Source organism: Mustela nigripes, chromosome 2 (genome assembly GCF_022355385.1).
Source record: "Mustela nigripes isolate SB6536 chromosome 2, MUSNIG.SB6536, whole genome shotgun sequence".
Lineage (NCBI taxonomy): Eukaryota > Metazoa > Chordata > Mammalia > Carnivora > Mustelidae > Mustela > Mustela nigripes.
The window spans coordinates 54,964,072-54,986,392 of record NC_081558.1 but is presented as its reverse complement, the minus strand read 5'-3'; the positions used below and the strand labels follow the sequence as shown (position 1 = coordinate 54,986,392).

Sequence of the window (22,321 nt, the reverse complement as noted above, 5' to 3'; positions counted from 1 at the left end):
TTGATTTTAGCCATTCTGACAGGTGTGAAGTGGTATTTCATTATAGTTTTGATTGGCATTTCCCTGATGGTAAGTGAAAAAAAATCTGTCCAAGTTTTCTGCCCACTTTTTAATGGATTATTTGTTTTTTGGATATTGAGTTTTGTAAGTGCTTTATGCATTTTTTAAAAGATTTATTTATTTATTTGACAGAGAGAGAGAGATCACAAGTAGGCAGAGGCAGGCAGAAAGAGAGAGAGATGGGGAAGCAGGCTCCCTGCTGAGCAGAGAGCCCGATGTGGTGCTCAATCCCAGGACCCTGGGATCATGACCTAAGCCGAAGACAGAGGCCTCAACCCACTAAGCCACCCAGGTGCCCCAGGTTAATGTATTTTATATACTAACCCCTCATCAGATATGTCATTGGTAATTACCTTCTTCTATTCCAAAGGTTGCCTTTTAGCTTTGTTGATTATTTCCTTTGCTGTGCAGGTTTTTATTTTGATTAAATCCCAATAGTTTATTTCTTTTTATTTAAAGATTTTATTTATTTATTTATTTATTTGACAAACAGAGATCACAAGTAGGCAGAGAGGCAAGCAGAGAGAGAGAGAGAGAGAGAGGAGGAAGCAGGCTCTCTGCTGAGCAGAGAGCCCGACTCGGGGCTCAATCCCAGGACCCTGGGATCATGACCTGAGCTGAAGGCAGAGGCTTTAAGCTGCTGAGCCACCCAGGCGCCCCCCAATAGTTTATTTTTGCATTTGTTTCTCTCAGGAGACATATTTAGAAAAAAGTTGTTACAGCTGGTGTCAAAGAAGTTACTATCTCTTCTCTTCTGGGATTTGTATGGTTTCAGATCTCAATCTATTTTTAATATATTTTTGTGTAGCGTGTAAGAAAGTGGTCTTGTTTCATTCTTCTGCATGTTGCTTTCCAGTTCTCCCAACACCATTTGTTGAAGAGACGATCTTTTCCTATTGGAAATTCTTTCCTGCTTTGTCCAGATTAATTGACCATATAGTTGCGGATCCAGTTCTGGGTTTTCTGTTCTGTTCCATTGATCTCAGTATCTGATTTTGCGCCAGTTCCATACTGTTTTAATGACTGCAGCTTTGTAATATAACTTGAAGTCTAGAACTGTGATACCTGTGATCATGACCTGAGCCGAAGGCAGAGGCTTAACTGAGCCACCCAGGCATCCCGCCCCCTCCTTTTTTTAAAGTAATGTCTGCACCCAACATGGGACTCAAATTCATGACCAAGAGATCAAGAGTCACATGCCCCACCAACTAAGCCAGCCAGGCATCCCCAATTTGGATGCCTCTTCTTTCTTTTTGTTGTCTGATTGCTGTTGTTAGAACTTCCCATGTTATGTTGAATAAAACTGATGAGAGTGAAAATCCCTGTCTTATTCCTGACTATAGAGGAAAATCTCTCAGTTTTTCTGCATTTAGGACAATATTAGCTGTCCATTTTTTATAAATGGCCTTTATTATGTTGAGGTGTGTTCCCTATAAACCTACTTTATTGAGTGTTTTTTTCATGAATGGATGTTGGACTTCATCAAATGCTTTTTCTACATTTATTGCAATGGCCATATGGTTCTTATCCTTTCTTTTGTTAATGTTATGTATCACATTGATGATTTACAAATATTGAACCACCCTTGCATCCCAGGAATAAATCCCATTTGATAGTGGTGAATTATTTTTTTAATATATTGTTGGATTCGGTTTGCTAGTATTTTGTTGAGGATTTTTGCATCTATGTTCATCAGAGATATTTAGCTTGTGGCTCTCTTTTTTGGTGGCTCCTTTATCTGGTTTTGGTATCAAGGTAATGCTGGCCTCATAGAATGAATTTGGAAGGTTCCTTCCTTTTCTGTTTTTTTTTTTTTTTAAAACAGTTTGATGAGAATAGGTATTAACTCTGCTAGGAATCAGTTTTAGAAGGAAGAGCCTTTCCCCCAGATATCTGCAGTTTCATATTATGAGCCCTTGGGGGTTGGGGAGTGGGAGCCAAGAATCTGAAACCCCACTCGGGGCAGCACTCCGAAGGTGGTTTTTGACTCTTGTGTCTCCTGGGTCCACTCAGTAAGTCCTTTCTTAATCCCTGGTACTGTTTCGCTGCTTTTGAGGTGCTGGACATATCCTAAGACCTCATCCACATCTCAGATTTCAAAGCAGGATAAACGCTCTGCCAACTGGTTTGCAGTGTCATTTTCCAGTCTGTTTGAACTGTGCTCACCACCTGGTGCCCTGACTGCTCTGCTTCTCTTCTGTTAGGTGGCCGCCTCCGGAGAGGGCTCCGCCATCAGTGGCTATCTCACCCGTTGCAAGAAAGGCAAGAGGCACTGGAAGAAGCTCTGGTTTGTCATCAAAGGCAAAGTGCTCTACACCTACATGGCTAGTGAGGTAGTGGTGTTTTATGCTTTCCCTCCTCTCACCTCCGAAGACCCTTGGGTTAAACGCCTGCCTCAGAATGTCCTTCTGGGCATGCACAACACCCCATCCCCTGTAGGGCAGTGTGAGACTGGATCCAGTTTCCAGTCCCATGCCCCTCCAGTCTGTGTTGAACAGTACCCTGTGCTGAGTGTTGCTGTGGATACACAACCATGTATAGGTTCCAAGTTGTCAGAATTTACCATTTCTCTGTGGAGCTGAGGTGGGACAGCATGCAAGCCTGTGCACCCAAGTGTTTGAAGGTCACAGGCCCAGCATCCAGCACAAGCTAGGCTCTCCATAAAAGTAGGCTGCTCTCTGCTCTCCACCTCCACTGTTTGGGACAGACAGAATTCAACAGCTTGGAGGAAGCTACCACACTTTCTTACTCTGTGCATTTCTTTTATCAGGGAACTACATTGTCTCATGGTAATGTTTCTACTAAATAAAGCTTAAGTTGATACTTTTTACAAAGCATCTTACTTTACATTAACATTTAGGAGGGCTTTGGGGCACCTGGGTGGCTCAGTCAGTTAAACGTCTGCCTTCTGCTCAGGTCATGATCCCAGAGTCCTGGGATCGAGCCCCGCATTGGGCTCCCTGCTCGGCAGGGAGTCTGTTTCTCCCTCTGCCAGCCTCCCCCACTCATGCCCTCTCTCTCAAATAAATAAATAAAATCTTTTTTTAAAAATGTAGGAGGGCCTTGGAAATCAAGCCTGCTTCTGGAGTAGCCAGGTGTGGGCTATGGTTATACAGCAGGGTGCTATCTGGTCCTGCCCCAGGCTGGACCTGGAGGATAGTTTGAAAGATTTCCAGGTCTAGGCCCCACCATCTGGTGGCTTCCATGGGCTAAACCCACTTTGAAAATGGGACTTCAGTGCCCAGCCTCAGAGGGTGTGTGCTTTACCCCAGGAGGATATTCACATCAGCACAGGGCTGGCCCTTCTACCCTGACCCCAGATGCTGGCAAAGGTGCAAAAGACAATTTCTTTTGGGGGCATAAAGCTTCTCTTACAAAAGACCTGCAGCTGTAATGGTAGCAGCCTGCCCCTCCCTCAGGGAGTCCCAGAAGCCAGCAGGGACACAGAGAGGGACTGGCAGTGGACCTGAATGACTCCAGTGCCGTGTGAGCTGAGCCCTCGCTGACATGCCCACAGAGGAGCTGAGGAGAATTTTGATCTTGCCAGAACAAATGTGACGTAAAACCCACCTGCAACCCAGGGCAGCATCTTCCAAAGTAGGTATTATACAGGATGCTCACAGGGTTTCTCTAAATGCTGGGTTCTGAAGGGACCCTGAGTAAGCAGTTAGTGGGAGTACTTCTCAGAATCTGTAATGTACCCAGGTGTGTTGTGGATCTCTGAGATGAGATTTCCCAAGCTGGCCCAACCACAGGCCCTTCCTTGTGGAGTGTCTCATGAACTATCCCATTCCATGGACCACTCTTTGGGAAGAAATTAGACAGGTGAATGAAGGTTAGAGATAATTAAATAAAGATATGAATCCTGTCTGAGAATGGAAAACCCATTCTCAGTGTCCGTTTTCTCGGCACTGAGCAACAGTTGTCTTTGGAAGTGACACCCTAAACTGATTAAAAAGGTGGGTTTTAAGTATACTTCCAAAGTAGATTTTTCCATAAAGAACTAACACAATTTCTTATTAAGACCATGCCAGTGATAGGACTAAGCTGTCAAATTCCATCAAAGAAAAAAGGTTTGATAAAATGGATAGCCAGTTTTGATGTGTGTACTACCATGAACCCCTGTCACTTACCTGTGTATCCCCACCTTATTCCATTGTCTCCAGAGGCAGCACACCATTCTGAATTTTTTCCTCCACAGATTAGTTTTTTTTTTTTTCTCCACAGATTAGTTTTACCTCTTTTAGAATCTTCATGTAAATAGAACCACATATAAATGTGACTTCTTCCACTCAGCAGGAGACATTTTAGACTCATCCATGGTTTTGAAAACAGCAGCAGGTCATTACATTTTATGGCTGAGTCGTTTTCCATGTTGTGAATGTACCACCATGGGTTTAACCCATTTATCAGTTGAAGGACATTTGGGTTGTTTCTGGGTTTTGCTGATTATGAATAAAGCCACTTTAAACTTTTGTATACAGGTTTTTATATGAAAATGGGTTTTTATTTCACTTGGGTAGACACCTAGGATTGGGATTTCTAGATCACAGGAGGGTATGTATTTGGTTTATCAGAAATTACAGACCTTTTGCAAAGTGGTCTACCATTTTATATTGCCCCCGACAATGTATGTAAGAGTGGGGGTTATGGTTGCTCCACATCTTAGTTAACATTTGGTATTGTCAGTCATTAATTTACTAGTATCTTAGTTTGGTTTTAATTAATTTACTTATTTATTTTCAAGTTTTATTTATTCATTTGACAGAGAGCTAGAGAGAGCACGAGTAGACAGAGTGGCAGGCAGAGGGAGAGAGAGAAGTAGGCTCTCCGCTGAGCAGATAGCATGACGACACAGAGCTTGATCCCAGGACCCCGGGGTCATGACCCGAGCTGAAGGCTCTGCTTAATGACTGACCCATCCAGGCATTCCAAGTGTGGTTTTAATTTCGATTTCCATAGTAACTAATGATGTTTTTGATGTGCTTATTAGCTATTTCAGTATTTCCCATTGAGAAGTGTCTGTTCAGATCTCTTGCACATTTTTTAAAATAAATTGTCTTATTGAGTTACAGGAATTCTTTACATATCTTGGATACTAGTCTTTTGTCAGATAAATGTTTTGTGAATATTCTCTGTCTGTGGCTTGTCTGTGTGTTTTCTTAATGAATTTGTTCTGGTCCTTTGGTGAACAGAGTTTTTCTTAAATGAAACCTAATTTATTAGTGTTTTCCTTTATGGCTACTGCTTTTCATATCATAAGAAACTTTGTCTACTGTAAGTCACAAAGTTTTTCCCCTGTATTTGCTTCTGAACACTTGAATGTTTTACCTTTTACATTCAGATTTATCCGAAATTAATTCTGAGTATGGTGTGAGACAGGTTGGGGCTCATTTTTTCCCACATGGATATTTTTATTCCGCCACCACTTGTTAAAAAAGAGTTTCCTTTCCCTATAGAATTATTTTGGTGCCTTCATTAAGTAGCAAATGACTCATGAATTCATGACCTGAGCCAAAGTCACCAGTCTGATGCTTAACTGACTGAGTGACCCAGGCGCCACTCCAGCTTTGTTCTTTTTAAAGATTGTTTGGGGTATCCTAGATCTTTTGTGTTTCCATATAAACTTGTCAATTTCTACCCAAAAGCCTGAGATTATGGGAGGGATTGTTGAATCAGTTCAGGGAAAGTTGGCATCTTAACAATATTCAATCTTAAGATCTATGAATGTGGTATAAATCTTCATTTATTTAGTTCTTTAGTTTTTCTTTTAATGATTTGTATAGAGGTCTCATACTTCTTGCATTTCTGTTAACTTTATTCCTATTTTATTTTTTGCATGCTATTTTGAATGGAGTTTATTTTCTAGTTATTTGCTGTAAACAGATAATTTAAAAATTGGTTATCCCATGGCCTTGCTAAATTGATTATTGGTTCTAATAGCTATTTTGTAATAATAAAAAAAAAGTCCTTTGCAAGCACAGATAGTTTAATTTCTTTTTTTGCTGAATTTCTTTTTTTGCATTGCCTTAATGCAATGGCTAGGACTGCCAGTACAATTTTGAGTTTAACTGGTGGGAGTGAGCACCCTCTTGCCATGTTCCCAATCTTACAGGAAAAGCATTCAGTATTTCACTATTAAGTAGGATGTTAGCTGTCAGTATTTTACAGATGCCCTCAGCTTAAGGAAGTTCCCTTCTAGTTTGCTGAGGGGTTTTTTTTGTTTGTTTTTAAAGATTTTATTTATTTGACAGACAAGAGACCACAAGTAAGCAGAGAGGCAGGCAGAGAGAGAGGAGGAAGCAGCCTCCCTGCTGAGCAGAGAGCCCAATGTGGGGCTCGATCCCTGGACGCTGGGATCATGACCCGAGCCAAAGGCAGAGGCTTTAACCCACTGAGCCACCCAGGCACCCCTGCTGAGGGCTTTTTAAATCATGAATTGATATTGAGTTTTGTCAGATGCTTTTCCTGATCCAGGAGTCTTTGAAAATTGATGGTGTTTTATATACAGCCTCAACTCCTCCTCCTCCCACAGCCTTCTTAACTACTTATATCTTAACTAATTCCTTAACTAATTATATCTTTTGTCTATGTGTGGCTTCATAAAGTTGTATTTTATGAGCATGTATTTTCACATAAATATATATATGTAAATATATCCTTTATATACAAAAATCCTTTCCAGTCAATTTTGTGATTTTAAGATCCATTTATGTTCTCTGTGTACATCTTATCACATTATTAGCCACTTTATAGCACAGATACCCTAAGTGCCTCCATATTGAGACGTTGTGGATGAGGGCATGGGGGAATAAGTATAGGGTATGTTATCTGGAGTAATTCTGGAAAGCAGAGTCTCTGACTATCAGGTCAGTAGAAAGAATGCAGTGTTAAAAGGTGGTCGTGAGTTCAAGTTCTAGCTCTGCCCCTTACTAAACTGTGCCATCTTAGGGAGTTATTTACCTTCTCCATCTCTGAGCCTCAGTGACTTCTTAGAACAGGAGTGACACCTTCTATGATTGTTGTAAAGATTCAACAAGGTAATATAAAGATGAAAATGCCTGGACCCTAATAGGCTGTGACAGAATGTTAAGTTTCTCTCCTCATGACTGGTCCTGCCGGGAAGAGGGGGTGAAGAGTATGTGTGTGGTTATTACTCCACTGTTGCCAAAGCTTGCCTCACATAGAAGGGCTTGTCACGCATCTGAAATCGGGAACAGTAAATGCTGAGCAGTTGACTGTGTGTAGTGCCATGTTTAATATTGTTTTCCCTTTTGCCCTCTGTAGGACACAGTGGCCATGGAGAGCATGCCCCTGCTTGGTTTCACCATCGCCCCAGAGAAGGAAGAGGGCAGCAGTGAAGTAGGACCAATTTTTCACCTCTACCACAAGAAAACCCTATTTTATAGCTTCAAAGCAGAGGATAACAATTCAGCTCAAAGGTACCCAAATATCTAGGCCTCTATCTCCTTGCCTCTCCCTCTAGAAGGAAACAAGTTGCTACCCAGGGCTTTGGCTTCTCTCTGCTCCAGCCATCCTGTGCCACAGTGGCCCAGGGAACAGTAGAACTACCTGTTCCTGGTTGTGAGATTTTTTAAAGATTATTATGATTCGTTCATACAGGCATGTTTTGATTCAGCAAACCTTTGCTCTGTGTTCCATACCTTTTGTTAAATGGTAGGGAAACAAATATGAATATGACATGGTCCTTGACATCAGACTAATAGTTACCAAGTCCGTCTGGTCACTTGTAGGTTCTCTGACTAGAGTCTCAGAGCTGTGACTCTGAACTGTCTCCTCTCTCCTGTTTTATAGGTGGATTAAGGCCATGGAAGACGCAAGTGTGTTATAGCAGTTACCAAGCATGTGGACTCAGAATAAAGTCTTCGGTTGAAGGTAGACCCTTCCAGAAGCCAATCTGTGTCTCCACTCATCGGGACTGATATGAGGATTCAGCATGGGGGCTCATCCTTTTTGCCGTAACCCCCTCTCTCACCGTCACACGTTGAACCCTTAAGGAATATTTATGAACCGCTCCTTTTCTGTTCTCGTGTTTTCCCCCTGCCCAACCCTGCACCACCCCAGCATAAACTATTTCCTTACCCAGTAGTGAGATCATGTTTAGCAGCGTAAAGATGTGGAAACAACAGGAAAAAAGTACATTTTAGGAATGCAGGCTTTTTAGTGGAAACAAGCTTTTACGATTTTTACTAGTGGTAAACATTATCACCTTTCATAGCATTGATGTCGGTGCCTCAGGTGAAACGAGAAACAACTGATAAATAACAGCTACCCTCATCGAAAGCACTTTATTGATTTACTGAGCTACAACCTCCAGTTTTATGTTTCCCAAGTGATTTACTTAAGTAAGGAGCAGACAGAGTCCTGTGGACTAATTTGCCGCCAGTTCTCAATAAGGGTGTACGTACAAATGATTTGTGCAGACACGACTGGGCCTTGCCAAGTGGCCAAATGAGTGGCGCTCAGAGGGGAGGGTCCTCCTTGCGGAGGCCGCACTGCACTGGATAAGAAGGCAAGGATTTTCTCCTCCACTGATCATGAGACCTGCACACTGACCTGACTTAATGAAGGAAGGATGCCCCGCTTCCTGGGGTGGTCCTCACACTATACCCCAGTGCTGGATGCTTGGCTGCTGGCAGACCCAGCCCCACCCTGAAGGTCACTGCCAACACTCTGAAGAGATAGGGCGTGCTTTATTTTATTGTGTGCCTTCCTGTGTTTACCCAACATGAGCTGACAAGTGTTACCTGAAAAAGAACCTGGGCTTGTTTACAACATGGTTATCCTTCGGCTGTATTACCAAAGCCTCGAAAGAGATGCGAAGAGAGAAAAGATACAATCAGAAGGTGAATCAGCAGTCTTGGCGAGGGGCTATGAACACAGTGAGGGAGCACAGAAGTAATGACTTGAAGATATTTTCTGGGCACCTGGGGCCCAGCTGCCTCCCTTTGATGACCACTGCTCATCATGCTGGACAAATTTCTACACAGAAAAGAATGGGGGTAGAGCAGGTGGGATTCCTTGTTACTCTCATTGAAATAGAAAACAATCATATCATTTCCTGATGTCCTGTCCCCTAAACAAAATGGCATTTGCTGACAAACCTTTTGTAAAAAGCACCATCTCAAGGAGTTATTTACATTAAATATTTTCAGGGGAATTTTTTTTTCTAGTTTGCAATTTCTTTTAAAATGTTTGCATTAAACATTTAATTAATGATTCAAACTAAGTGATCAGAAAGATTTTTTTTTTTTAAAGATTTTATTTATTTATTTGACAGAGAGAGATCACAAGTACACTGAGAGGCAGGCAGAGAGAGAGAGAGGGAAGCAGGCTCCCCGCTGAGCAGAGAGCCCGATGCCGGACTCAATCCCAGGACCCTGAGATCATGACCCGAGCCGAAGGCAGCGGCTTAACCCACTGAGCCACCCAGGCGCCCAGAAAGATTTTTAAATTAATTTTTGAGGGATCAATTCCAATGCAACCACTTCATCATTAGACATGTTTAAGTGGGACTTCTAGAGCCTCCGAGTCTTTAAAAGCACAGCAAGACTTCCGTACCAGGTAATGGGATTTCCCCCAATCTGCTGTGTGACACTGGCCATTCTGAGTTTCTGGGCTCCAGGTGGAATTACACATCTGGAAGTCATCTGAAGGCCTCTTTTACCATATAACATTCTATTTCTGATACTCTGAAAAGAGGTAATGGGGCTTTTATTTTTCAGTGAGTACTTACCTAATAAAAACCACCTGGGTTATAGATGAAACCTACTGGATCGGTTTTATAAATGAAGTGGCATGGGCCACTAAGATCCTCCACAGCTCCTATGTGACTGAGCAGGGACCCTCTGTAACTCATTCTTACCTGTCCTTCCCATGGTTCTTCGATTTCAGCCAGTTTCTACTAGCTGATGTTGCTGTTCCTTCCCAGACCTTCTCTTCGCCCAGCCCATTTTACAAGTTCATGGGGCCTGCTTGGAATAACTCAGGTGAAGATACCTACTTGGCCTAAGGGTGCTCCCTTCCACTGCACCCTGAGAAATGGCAGCTTTGATGCCATGACCACGCTTCCTGAGGCCCTCATGATATCTGCTTTGCCCATCTGCTTGCTCCCTGGGCAAAGAGCAGCCCCTCTGCTGTGTGCCTTCAGCAAAGGCTGTGTTTCTAGGGAGGAAGCAGTTCTATGCCAAGCTGTAGCCCAGAAATTAGAGTACACAGGCCCTGGGCAAAGTCATTCACTTCGGTAGCTCAAGCCTGAGTGTTTTCACCAATCACATGGAGACCATTCCAGCTTCCCAAAGAGTACAGGGGTAAAGCACAAACTGAACATTCAAGAAAGTAGACTGGAAACCATAACACCATGGTGAATGGCTTGCATTGTACAAAGGGAAAATAAGTAATGGGCCCTGCTCTATGACAATAGAAGATGAAGACAATATGCAAAGAAGACCTTCTTTCTTATCCATGGAAATGGCAAGAAAGAAACCAGGCCCAAAGAGGGCCTGGCAGGGGCAGGCTGCGCTCCTTCAGTCATCAGATCTTTCCCCCAGTTTTGAATGACCTCTTCTTGAACTCTTCACACGTGGGTCAAGAAAACACAGACTTTTGCAGGTTTGGCCTCTGCCTGCTTCTCAGAATTAGTAAAATTTAATTAAACTGGAGTTGCACTGAAAGCAAGCACACACTTTCTAGTGGCTTCACACCTTCCCTGCAATGTATTTCCAGCCTGGATTGGTCTTAGTAGGTAAGAAGAATTCCACCCATGATTACTAATATAAAGCACACTAGAAACAAAGTATCTGGGGACATCGGTTGAGTTCCTGGCTCCCAGTAATTCTTGCACATACCAGAAATAGGCTTTGAGTTGTGGTCAGCCCGACAGACAAGCTGACCACATATTCTCCCTTGGATGCAGCCTGGTCCCATGTGTGGGTGTGGATCACTGGGTATATGCCATGCAGGCCGGTGCCCAGGTCACCAACAGTCTTTTCTTCATCCAGCCCAACCTTTCGTTTGGCTGACAGTATAAAATCATCACTGAACACTGAAGCTCTAAATGGGGACTGAGGTCACCTGGGCTAGGAGTGGTAGGACTAAGTTAGAGTCTGAGTTCTGCTACAGTCAGAATCAACAACATGCTAGAATAGTCTGTGAATTGATTCAACTGTGTTTTGGGGCTTCTGTAATCGTGGGAGTTTTTGTGCTTCCACACACGAATGGTAGGTTGAAAGGACAGAGGTGTCCAGGCTAAGTAGTCTGCTTTCAATAGCAAGTAAGAGGAAACTAACATCAAACTGGTTTAAACAGGAAATTAGCTTTACACGAAGAGGTGCAAAAGCAGGGCAGTTTCAGACTTCAACAGCACCTCTAAGAACCAAGCCCTCCAGGTTTCTCTCATCTGCTGTCCAGTGTCAGCTCGATTCCAGGACTGCTTCTCCAGAAACTAATGAGTGACTGTCACTGGTGGCTGGGCTGCAAGTTTCCCTGGTCACAGGCACCAGGGAGGGGGAACTCATCCTCCTGTATTAGCTTTTCCTTAGAAGCACCCAGCAGGCCTTCCATGATGGCCACACTTACTTACACCTGCCCTTTCTTAAGCTACTTAGAGGAACACACCTGTCATCTGGGGCTGAGGGGAGGAGAGTTGCTGAGGATCCACCCCCAGAATCTACTCTTTGGATCACATCTTTTGGAAAGAGGACTACGGTTTGCATTTGCATAATAAAGGGCTATGCTGGGCCATGGAGGAAGTTCCCTAGGTGACCTCAGTTTCTTCTTTGCACAGATAATATGGTGCTGCTGTACAGGAAGGGGCATCCTGTGTTGACAGAACAGAACGCCAACAGGCTGAATTTGCTTGATAGTCCTTCAACAGGTACTGTTACAATAGAGCAAGTATAGAAAGGCAGCACGTCCACAAGAGTGAAAGAGAGGCTTGTACAAAGTAAAATCTGTGTTAAGAAAGCAGAGAGAGAGAGAACAGAGAAAGAAACAAGACAAGAAACAAGAACAAGGTTTTTAGCCTTGTTTTTTAAACTCTATGACTGAGATGCAGTGGGTCACAACCAGCTCCAGCCCCCAGCCCAGCCCTACCCACTTGCTGCTGACAGCCCAGCAGAACCCAGCAGGGCGGACCTGGCCTCCTCACAGACTATTTTATGACGTTTTTGGTTTCAATCGTGTGTGTGCGTATACATGATATTACTGCTTGTAAAATATACTTATACTTCTAGATTATGGTCAAAACTTTTTTTTTTTAAGATTTTATTTATTTATTTGACAGACAGAGATCACAAGTAAGCAGAGCAACAGGCAGAGAGAGAGGAAGGGAAGCAGGCTCCCTGCTGAGCAGAGAGCCCGACTTGGGGCTCAATCCCAGGACCCCGGGATCATGACCTAAGCCAAAGGCAGAGGCTTTAACCCACTGAGCCACCCAGGCGCCCCCAAAACTTATTTTCAAAAAATTTTTAACCACTAGTTTAAGAGTGTCAGGTAAGAAAAAAATGAGCACAAAGTTGCAGTTAGACACATAGTAAGCCAAAACAAAAGACTTTACTAAAGACATATTCAAATGTAAGGACATTGCCAGTTTTATTTTTTGAATGCTTCAAACATATAACAAGGAGGGAAAAGGTACAAAATTCATGGTAAAGCTACAGAAATAGTTTCGATCAGGAAATAGATATGGTGGCAGTTAAGGTACCAGATTCCTATAAGCAAAGTAACAAACACCTGTTACTGGTATATGTAAATTATAAATTGTAACAATTACCCAGGAGCTAAGAGTTGCAAATATGATAGAACTTTAGAACAACAACATGTTTTATGCCAGGGGCTTCCAAAGCTTATTTTCAACAGTGACCATTACTCTGGTTTATTATATAAAGACTTCCCCACTCAAGGAACAACTGCCCTAAATGACCTCAAGTTCTCTTCAAAATTAGGATTTCACCTTCAAAAGTGCAGTTCACATTCTCTCCAAAGGTAGACTCAGAGGGAAAGGAAAGAAGGATCTGGCTCAGTGCCTAATGTGTTCACCAACAAGCTGTATCCACAAGTCTGTCTTGTGGTCAGGTATAGGCAATAAGCCCGTATTAAAAGAACTCCTTTTAAAGTAACAGATGAAAGAAGCAGATGAAGATTTAAAAGAATTGCCATCTCCAGTAAATCTGTGGTCCTTCAAATCCAGTGGCCTGTACTTAACAATCCCCAACAATACCACACTAGAATCCATGAATGTGTAATGGAGCTGCCCTGCTGTGAGCAACGTACATGAGAAAATCAATTACCTCTTGATCGCTACAGTAATTGGCTATACCCCAAAGCATGAGACTTGATTATCCTAACAGGTATAATTATGGAAGTTATTATAGGCATAAAATTAGACAGCTCTTTTAAAATACAGCTATAATACCACTCAGTGTGACCCTGAATCTTATTTTATGGGGCAGGGTGGAAAATGACCATTAGCATTCACTGTGGCAATTTGACTAATTTCTCTTAAATCTCAACCTTTCACCTACTCAACAAAGATTTTCCATTTTTAAAATTATGAAGATATCACTGGCTCATCCTATGAGTCCATCCCTTGGTATACAGGATCAGAAACATCCCCTCCTAGGGGCACCTGGGTGGCTCAGTGGGTTAAGCCTCTGCCTTCAGCTCAGGTCATGATCCCAGGGTCTTGGGATTGAGCCCCCATCAGGCTCTCTGCTCAGCGGGGAGCCTGCTTCCCTCTCTCTCTCTGTGCCTGCCTCTCTGCCTACTTGTGATCTCTGTCAAATAAATAAATAAAATCTTTAAATAAAAAAATTTAAAAACACATTTATTTGAGAGATCATACGCCTGAGCAGGAGGGGCAGAGGGAGAGGAAGACAGACTCTCAAGAATCCCAGCTGAGCATGGAGTCTGTCTGACTCAGGGGCCATCCTATGACCCTGAGACCATAACCTGAGCTGAAATCAAGAGTCAGACACTCAAACAACTGAGCCACCCAGGCACCCCAAAAATGACCCTTTAAATAGTATTTCTCCTTGCCTTTTTTTTTTTTTTAAAGATTTTATTTATTTATTTGACAGAGAGATAGAGCACAGGTAGGCAGAGGGGCAGGCAGAGGGAGAGGGAGAAACAGGCTCTCCATCAAGCAGGGAGCCTGATGTGGGTCTCCATCCCATATGACCTTAGGATCATAACCTAAGCCGAAGGCAGCCACCTAACTGACTGAGCCACACAGGCTCCCCTTAAATCACATTTCTTAGAAAGCTTTGCTTTTCTGCTTAATAATGTCCCTTGACATTATTAAGCGTTCTTTGTGAAAATTTTTAAGGGAACAGTCTTTTTCTTCTTCATTTAAGAAAGCTATAGGGATAAAACTTCTAATGCAACATAGTGTTCCTTGACAAGTTCTCTCTTTGGGGAAGAAAATAACAATAAATACAACATTTGCTAAATACCACATCTCAAAATTTTAAATAATTAACAAAGTCCATTCAACATTCAAAGTTTCTTGTCTATATAATTTAGGGGTTTTAGTTCCAGGGCTTTGGTCAGGAGGTTTTTTTTTTTCCTTTAAAGATTTTATGTATTTGACAGAGAGATCACAAGTAGGCAGAGAGCAGCAGGCAGAGAGAGAGGGGGAAGTAGGCTTCCTACTGAGCAGAGAGCCCAACATGGAGCTCGATCCCAGGACCCTGAGGTCATGACCAGAGCCAAAGACAAAGGCTCAACCCACTGAGCCACCCAGGTGACCCTTGGTCAAGAGTTTTGAGCCTTGCAGTCAACAGTTTTGAACTTTGAGGTTCAGCAGCCTTCATGAATGCCTCAATTTACCACTTGAAAGAGTGCTTCCACATTCTTCTTTCCACACTCCCCCCACCCTCTGTAGGTGGTGGGGCCTCACCTGACCTAGGAGCCAACAGACTCACGGAGTTGGATCTCCTCTAAAGCCCCACAATCCTTTAATGGCAAATCTGAAATATGCTGAGACATCCAGGATACTCTGTACCCTGCCACCGCCATCATCCTCAGCTGAAAGATGATTAATTTTCAGTTATTCTGAAAACTGACTCTACTGATTGAAACTGATCCACGGTTAACTAATAAATATTGACTCTCCTAATACAGAGAAATGTTGATTACGTAAGTCATAAATGAATATCTATGAACAAATCAAATTTGTTCAACAAACCCGGAGCCTCAAGAATACATGATATTTCCTCCCAGGATTAATTAGCTGGAAAGAAAGGTTAATATGATCAGGGTTGTGCTTCCTGGTGCTAGAAATTTTCAGTTGACTGCTGGAAGAAGAGGGAGAAGGAAGGGTTGAATGTTGTGCACCTAAGCCTAGGAGAATGCTAAGGGACTTTGGAACACTGCAATACTCAGGTGCTATTTTAACAGTGACAGCAGACTTAGCACAGTACTGAGCACTAAAGACATAGTTCTTAGCTTGCAGGAGTTCATCCCCTGAGTAGTCAGGTACAAACACTCTCTACAGCAGAGGATGAGAAAAGGCTTTAGGAGAACCTGTAACCGTGAATGGATTGTGCCTGAGGCAGATTAGGAAATCACTGGGTGGAGGTATCACTTGACCTCTGAAGAGGGCTTGCCTTAAGGAGAAAAGGGGTTGGAGAGGTCCCTACTTGCAGAGAGCAGGAGGAGTAAGGTGTGAGAATGAGTAGGATACCATGTGACATATTCAGGAAATGGGGTAGTTCAGAGTCATCAAAGTACAGGGAAGAAGACACAAAAACAGATGAGACAAGAAAGGCCAGGTCATTCAGAACCACTGCCCTTATCCCATAGTATCTAGGGGATGTGGGGCAATGGGATGGGGGGGGGGGGTTCCTCCAGATGCCTTAAAATAGGAGAGAAAACATCTGTTTTAGAAAGACCACTCTGGTCTTCCATTTAAAAAAGACAAAAACACATGTGAGATGGAGTCTATTCTGTCAGTGATGGCTGCCCTAACAGATGCGCTCCTGCACATTCTCGCTACAGTTGGACTTAGATACTCTTCCCATCAAGTGGTGGAGGATGCATCCCCTCGCCTTGAACCTAGACAGACCTGTGTGATGGCTCAAGGAGTAGCAGAGGAAGTGACTTAGGTAAAAATGCCACTTTTTTCTCTTGTGTCCTCCTGGAATGTGTCCAAAATGCTATGAGGAAGCCCAGGCCACATGGAGAGGTCACATGGCATGATTCATACTGCCAACCAGCATCAGTTACTAGACAGACTAGGAAGCCTTTCAGATGACTCTAGCTCCGGCCACTTTCTAACTGCAACCACGAGAGACCTCCAGAGACAGTCTCCTATCTGAACCCCCTAGAACTACCAGATGATAATTTTTAAAAGTGTTTTTTTAAGCCAGAGCGTTTGGATGTAATTAGTTTTGCAGGATAACCAGGAAACACATATTTCTCGGTTTCTTTCCCAAAACCTAAAAAAGGGCAGTAAATGGAAAAAAAAGATATAACCTAAAGGACAAAGAAAATGCAAGAAAAGGCATAAGGTATCAAAATCGTCAACTCATTTTTGGAGGATAGACATACAGACAGTGGCAGCTGAGTTAGCAGAGAAAACTAACCAAATTGCCTGCAGGAAGGGATTCCAGTGAGAACAAGGACCAGCCCTTGCTCTCAAGAGGCTTGGAGATTTGGAGGCACAGATGTCTGGAAAGACTAACAAGAGGATCAGTCGAGAGTCACTGTAAGTAATCATGAGACCCTCAAATCCCCTGACCCCACTCTATAGAGACAAATGACTGCCCTTCCCCACCCTGGCAGGAGACAGTAAATTTATGCTCGGGAAAAATGAGAACTACAAGAGGAACTTGCCTCCACCCACAACGCATGCATGCACACACACACATACACAGACTGCATACAACCTATAAGCATGGGCTCCTGTCTCCTGCCTGCCAAGTTCCCTTTACATGACAGGTTAACATGTATGTTCAACAGAAGGAATCAAAATTCCAAGTTCAAGTGTTTTTACTCTAATACTACCATTAAATGATGCTCTAATATGACAGGGTCTGGAAAGACCCACTGTGAAGGACTTTCAGTGGCTGTGGCTCAGTTTAGATTTCATCTGATTGGTCAAAGGTCCAATCAGGACCTTTGCACGCACACACCCACACACACATAGACAGACTGCATACAACCTATAAGCATGGGCTCCTGTCTCCTGCCTGCCAAGTTCCCTTTACATGACAGGTTAACATGTATGCTCAATAGAAGGAATCAAAATTCCAAGTTTTGGAAATTTGGACCATGTTTAAGAAATGATGCTTGTCCTGCACAGTTAAAAACAACAACAACAACAACAAAAACCACTTGTAAATTGCCAACATTTCAAAGTCAAAAGATTTCATTTACAAATCTGGATTTCTGGCTTCTCATGAAAAACCCATTTCTGGCTGCATTCCAGGTGACTGAAGGGCTGCCCCTTTAAGTCTAGTGAGTTCTCCAGGTGTCACTATGACCATTTAACATACTAAGAGTGTTTATCTCAGCTTACTGACCTCCTTTAGAATACTTGCCAGCACCCTCCCCCACTGTCCCTACTTCAAGCATATTTTTCACTTCAGCCCTAAGCAGTGCAGAGCCATTAAAGAACTTTATTAATAGAAGGAGCTCGCAAAGGCTGTTTCAGAACACTCGGGCAGTGGAAGGGGAAAGGGAGAGGGTGGTGGGTGGGGAGGGGACAATTGGTAGGGACTGGTTTGGAAGGTTAGGAAACCATGACAATAGGCCAGAGAGAACCTAAACTAGAGAACAGTGTAGGAGGGGCCAAACCGGAGGGCAGAACCAATCGGATTTATTGTGTAGACACAGTCCTGACAGCGTAACCAGAGCCTCCCCAAGGCCGAAGCCTCAGGACAGCATCCTAGCTCTCCCCAAGGTGAAGTACGGGATCCAAAGCAAAGCACAGAAAAGAAAGCCTTCCCAAGAGACTTTTTGATTTTGAGGTGCATTTCCTGGCCTGTAGTGAACAGGTTGTGGGGCTGAAATAATCTGTTTAAGAAACTCAGGGAGTGCCACTATTTATACTTTGAGAGTAAAAGGCCAGCAGGCCTCAGTGATTAACTTTTGTGGTGGCACCGGGCTAATAAAGAACTCCCAACCTCAAGATTGAGAGTTCCTAATTAGGCGAACTGCATTCTAAAACAAGGGGCCAAGAGCAGGTACATTTTTCTGAGAAGATAATCTGATTTTCCACATGCTCTAAGATACTTGAGCCAAATACAACCTTGAATTATTATCTTTTCAAGGCCCAGGAAGCCTCAGGTCAGGAACTCCCAACAAAAGCCATCCTGGAGGGCGCCTGGGTGGCTCAGTGGGTTGAGCTGCTGCCTTCGACTCGGGTCCTGATCTCAGGATCCTTGGATCGAGTCCCGCATTGGGCTCTCTGCTCAGCAGGGAGCCAGCTTCCTCCTCTCTCTCTCTGCCTGCCTCTGCCTACATGTGATCTCTGTCAAATAAATAAATAAAATCTTAAAAAAAAAAAAAAGCCATCCTGGAGGGGAGTCAGAAACTCACTCTCACAGTGTCCCTGCATTGTGCGTTCCCACCATGCTACCACAGGCTCAGTCTCTTTTCTCTTCCTGGGAAAAGCAAGGACCAAGTATATAGAACCTGAGACCTCTCCAAGTAGCCTTCTATTGTGACAGAGCTTGACTTCGACAGAATCATGGAGGTGGGAAGACGGTTTTCTTTTCAAAGTCCTCGAGGACAGAAGAGGAGAAATAAGCAGAAATAACTATGAATAAATGTTCCACCACCTGCCAGCCATGTGACTTTGGAGAAGTTATGCTCCCCTGTTTAAGGCCTCAGCCACTTCAGCTATAAAAACAAGATAATACCATCCACTTCACAAAGTTATTGTGAAGATTAAACAGGATAATGTGAGTATAAGGAACATGCAGTCTGGTCTCATTGATTACATCTGTGTAGATTCCACGTTCTTAAAAATTAAGGCTAAAAAGAATTATAGGAGGTTTAACAGTTTATTTTATAAACAGTAAATTATATAAATGATACAAACAAGTTTCATAAATTATAATACATAACAAGCATAAGCTACTACAGAAAAGTTGATACAAAGATATACATAAAAACTTAACAAAGGTAATTATTAAGCCTTCCCAGTCTACAAAATTAAGGAAAATCATCATTTCTGCTACCACAAAAGCAGTATCTTTACAAGTTAAAAAAAAAAAAAAAAAACTTTGCTTAATAATAGTAATTTGAGGGCACCTGGCTCAGTGGGTTAAGCCGCTGCCTTCGGCTCAGGTCATGATCTTGGGGTCCCGGGATCAAGTCCCCCATCGGGCTTCTCTGCTCAGCAGAGAGCCTGCTTCCTCCTCTTTCTCTCTCTCTGCCTGCCTCTCTGCCTACTTGTGATTTCTCTCTGTCAAATAAATTAAAAAATAAATAAAAATAATAGTAATTTGAAAATTTTAGCACAACTGCAACTATTTAACCAAAATTTGGTCTTCATGGATGTTTATTATTTAAATAACCCTGGATGGCAAAAAACATGTTTACTCTGTGTTATGCACAAAACTATACATTGTTCCTGCTCTCAAGGAGCTCACAGACAAGTTAATCACTGACTGAAGTTAGTGTTAACTAGTTAGTTAAGTGTTGTGATAAAAAAGGACCTGCCCAGAGAACAAAGAGGGATGAGAAAGGAACACCTGGGTCTCAGAACACCTGTGTCTCATCCACAGAGCACTGGGCAAGGAGTGAACAGCCCCAGGCTCACTTCCCAGCACAAGGAAGACACCAAACTTTGCTTTCACTGAATTCATCTTAAACGGGGGATGATGGGGCACCTGGCTGGCTCAGTGGGTTAAAGCCTCTGTCTTCAGCTCAGGTCATGATCCCAGAGTCCTAGGATCGAGCCCCACATCAGGCTCTCTGCTCGGCGGTGAGCCTGCTTCCCCCTCTCTCTCTGCCTACTTATAATCTCTATCAAATAAATAAATAAAATCTTTTAAAAAAATTTTTAAAGGGTGGGGATGATAATTTGAATATTCTTTATCATATATTACTGCTGGGGAAAGCACTGTTTCAGTAAATACCCATCTTTACTAGGTACTGTGGTAAGGGCTGAAATAGAGAGGGACAAGGCATTTTGAGACAGAGCTCACAGTCTGGTGCCAAGAAGATGTACACACAACAGCTGGATACTGCCAGATAGATCATCACTCCTGTCATGCCCCCATCCCTGTGCAGTCAAATGCTCTACCACTGAGCTATACCCCCGCCCCCATCCCTGTGAATGAATAATCTTCAGTAGCGGTCAGTTTGAAAAAACAGCAATTGCATTTCAAAAACCAAAACAAAGTTTTGTCTTGTTTTTCTTTTGCCACACATTTTTGGAATTAGATCAATGGCTCGGGCCAGTAGTGTACATCAGAATTCCCTGTGATGCTCAGAAGTGCTGATGTAAGGCCCCACCCAAAGCCTATTGCTCCACAACCACTGGGGCCTGGCAGTTCTTTACTCTACTACCCTCCCAGTCAAGAACCCTTTCATTTAAAGGCAGATAAACAATGTTAAAAGCACTATTGATACAAATGTGGATACTTATTAACAGACAGTTAAAAAAAAAAAAGCATAGCTAGTAATAGCTAGTATACTACAACTTCAATATCTTTTGTGATTAAAGCCACTAAAACACTGTCACTAAAAAGACTTACAGTCAGGGGCGCCTGGGTGACTCTTGATTTCTGACTCTTGATCAGGTCATGACCTGAGGGTTGTGGACTGAGGCCCGATATAGGCTTCACGCAAAGAGTGGAAGCCTGCTTAAGATTCGTTCTCTGCACCTGCACCTCATGTGCACACTGTCTTGCTAAAATAAATAATTTTTTGAAAAGATATCTAGAAAAAACACAAAGGAGCAAAAAAATGGCACCATGGCAGCACTAATCTCAGCTTGCAAAGGGCTGTTACCTCCTGATATTGTTTGCAACCTGTCTCTGTACCTGTGCACCTGTTTGCAAGGGAAGAAAAGCTGCTCAAGATTATGAACCTTTCTACATTACTTTTTTTTTTAATTGAATTTATTTGAGAGAGATCATGAGAGCCCAAGCGGGGGAGAGGGGAGAAACAGACTCCCTGCTGAGCAGGAAGCCTATATAGGACTCAATCCCAGGACTCTGGGATCCTGACTTGAGCTGAAGGCACATACTTAACCCACTGAGCACCCAGGCAGCTCTCTACATTACTTTTAACATTAAACAACTAACCTTTAAGAATGAACATCTACTGATTCCTATTACCAGCAGGCCACTGATAACAGCATGGTTTTACAGCATAAACGTTAAGGTCAAAAGGACTAGGTCACAGCTTTGGGTTCCCTTATTGCACCTGTAATATTATGCAGGTTGCTTACTTTACTCAGGCCTCGGATCCTACACCTCAGTAAAATGAAATAACTGTGCCTTGTTCACAGTGCTAATGATAAGCCATCAGAGAAACATTAATGATTTAGTATTTACTTCAAAATTTGTGCAATTGTACTGTTTACAGAAAAGAAAAACCTAAAACTCATTGATGCATGAATTTTTACACTGTATCTGGAAGCATTATTAGACATTAAAAAGTAACTTTTGAACAAGAGTACAACTGTAAAAACAGTCCATGTTTACAAGGATTTACCACCAAAATACTGTCTAACCATAGGCACACATCACTTGACCTTTCTTGTTCTCACCCACCTCTCCTGTAAAATCTCCCTGCCAGAAGAGGACTGGACCATATCATTTTTTGAGTCCCCTTCCACGTACAGGATCTGTGTGGTTCACCAAGACATTACAAATTTAAGTCTCTTCCTCACTTACTTCTTTTCGAGGTGAGAACATGGGAAAAGAAAAAAATGGTATGTTTAAAGCATTTCCTATCAGATAGAAATATTATAAGATATAGAACAAAATACTCAAAGTTGGGGTCAGCCTGATCAAAGCACAACTGTTTAAGAAAAAAGGTTAACCCATTCATCTTGGGATCAGTATTTATTCATAACAAACAATAAAAAAGCAAGAAAAAAAATCAATTAGCAAAGAATCTTCCTCCTACAAAGCATGATAATCAAGAAGAGTCTAGCCGAAACATTTCAGGGCATCTAAGATAAGTAAGTGATCCACACCTCCCAAGCAAGTCAAAACCAAGACTTAAAAAAGAAATATCTAAAGAAAACCTACAACCCCAAATCCCTAAGACCAAG

The 22,321-nt window shown here is 42.6% G+C and overlaps 1 protein-coding gene across 2 annotated transcripts in view; it reads left to right on the top strand.

The window, feature by feature from the left end:
- Positions 1 to 9,241, top strand: part of FGD5 (FYVE, RhoGEF and PH domain containing 5) — a 123,032-nt gene extending 113,791 nt beyond the window's left edge. For both annotated transcript variants that reach the window (XM_059390391.1, XM_059390389.1), the window contains exons 19-21: positions 2,265 to 2,393; positions 7,348 to 7,502; positions 7,876 to 9,241. In XM_059390391.1, the coding sequence (XP_059246374.1) occupies positions 2,265 to 2,393; positions 7,348 to 7,502; positions 7,876 to 7,912 (321 nt within the window). In that variant the 3' untranslated portion in view covers positions 7,913 to 9,241. The remainder of the gene's footprint in view (positions 1 to 2,264; positions 2,394 to 7,347; positions 7,503 to 7,875) is intronic.
- Positions 9,242 to 22,321: the final 13,080 nt, after the last annotated feature.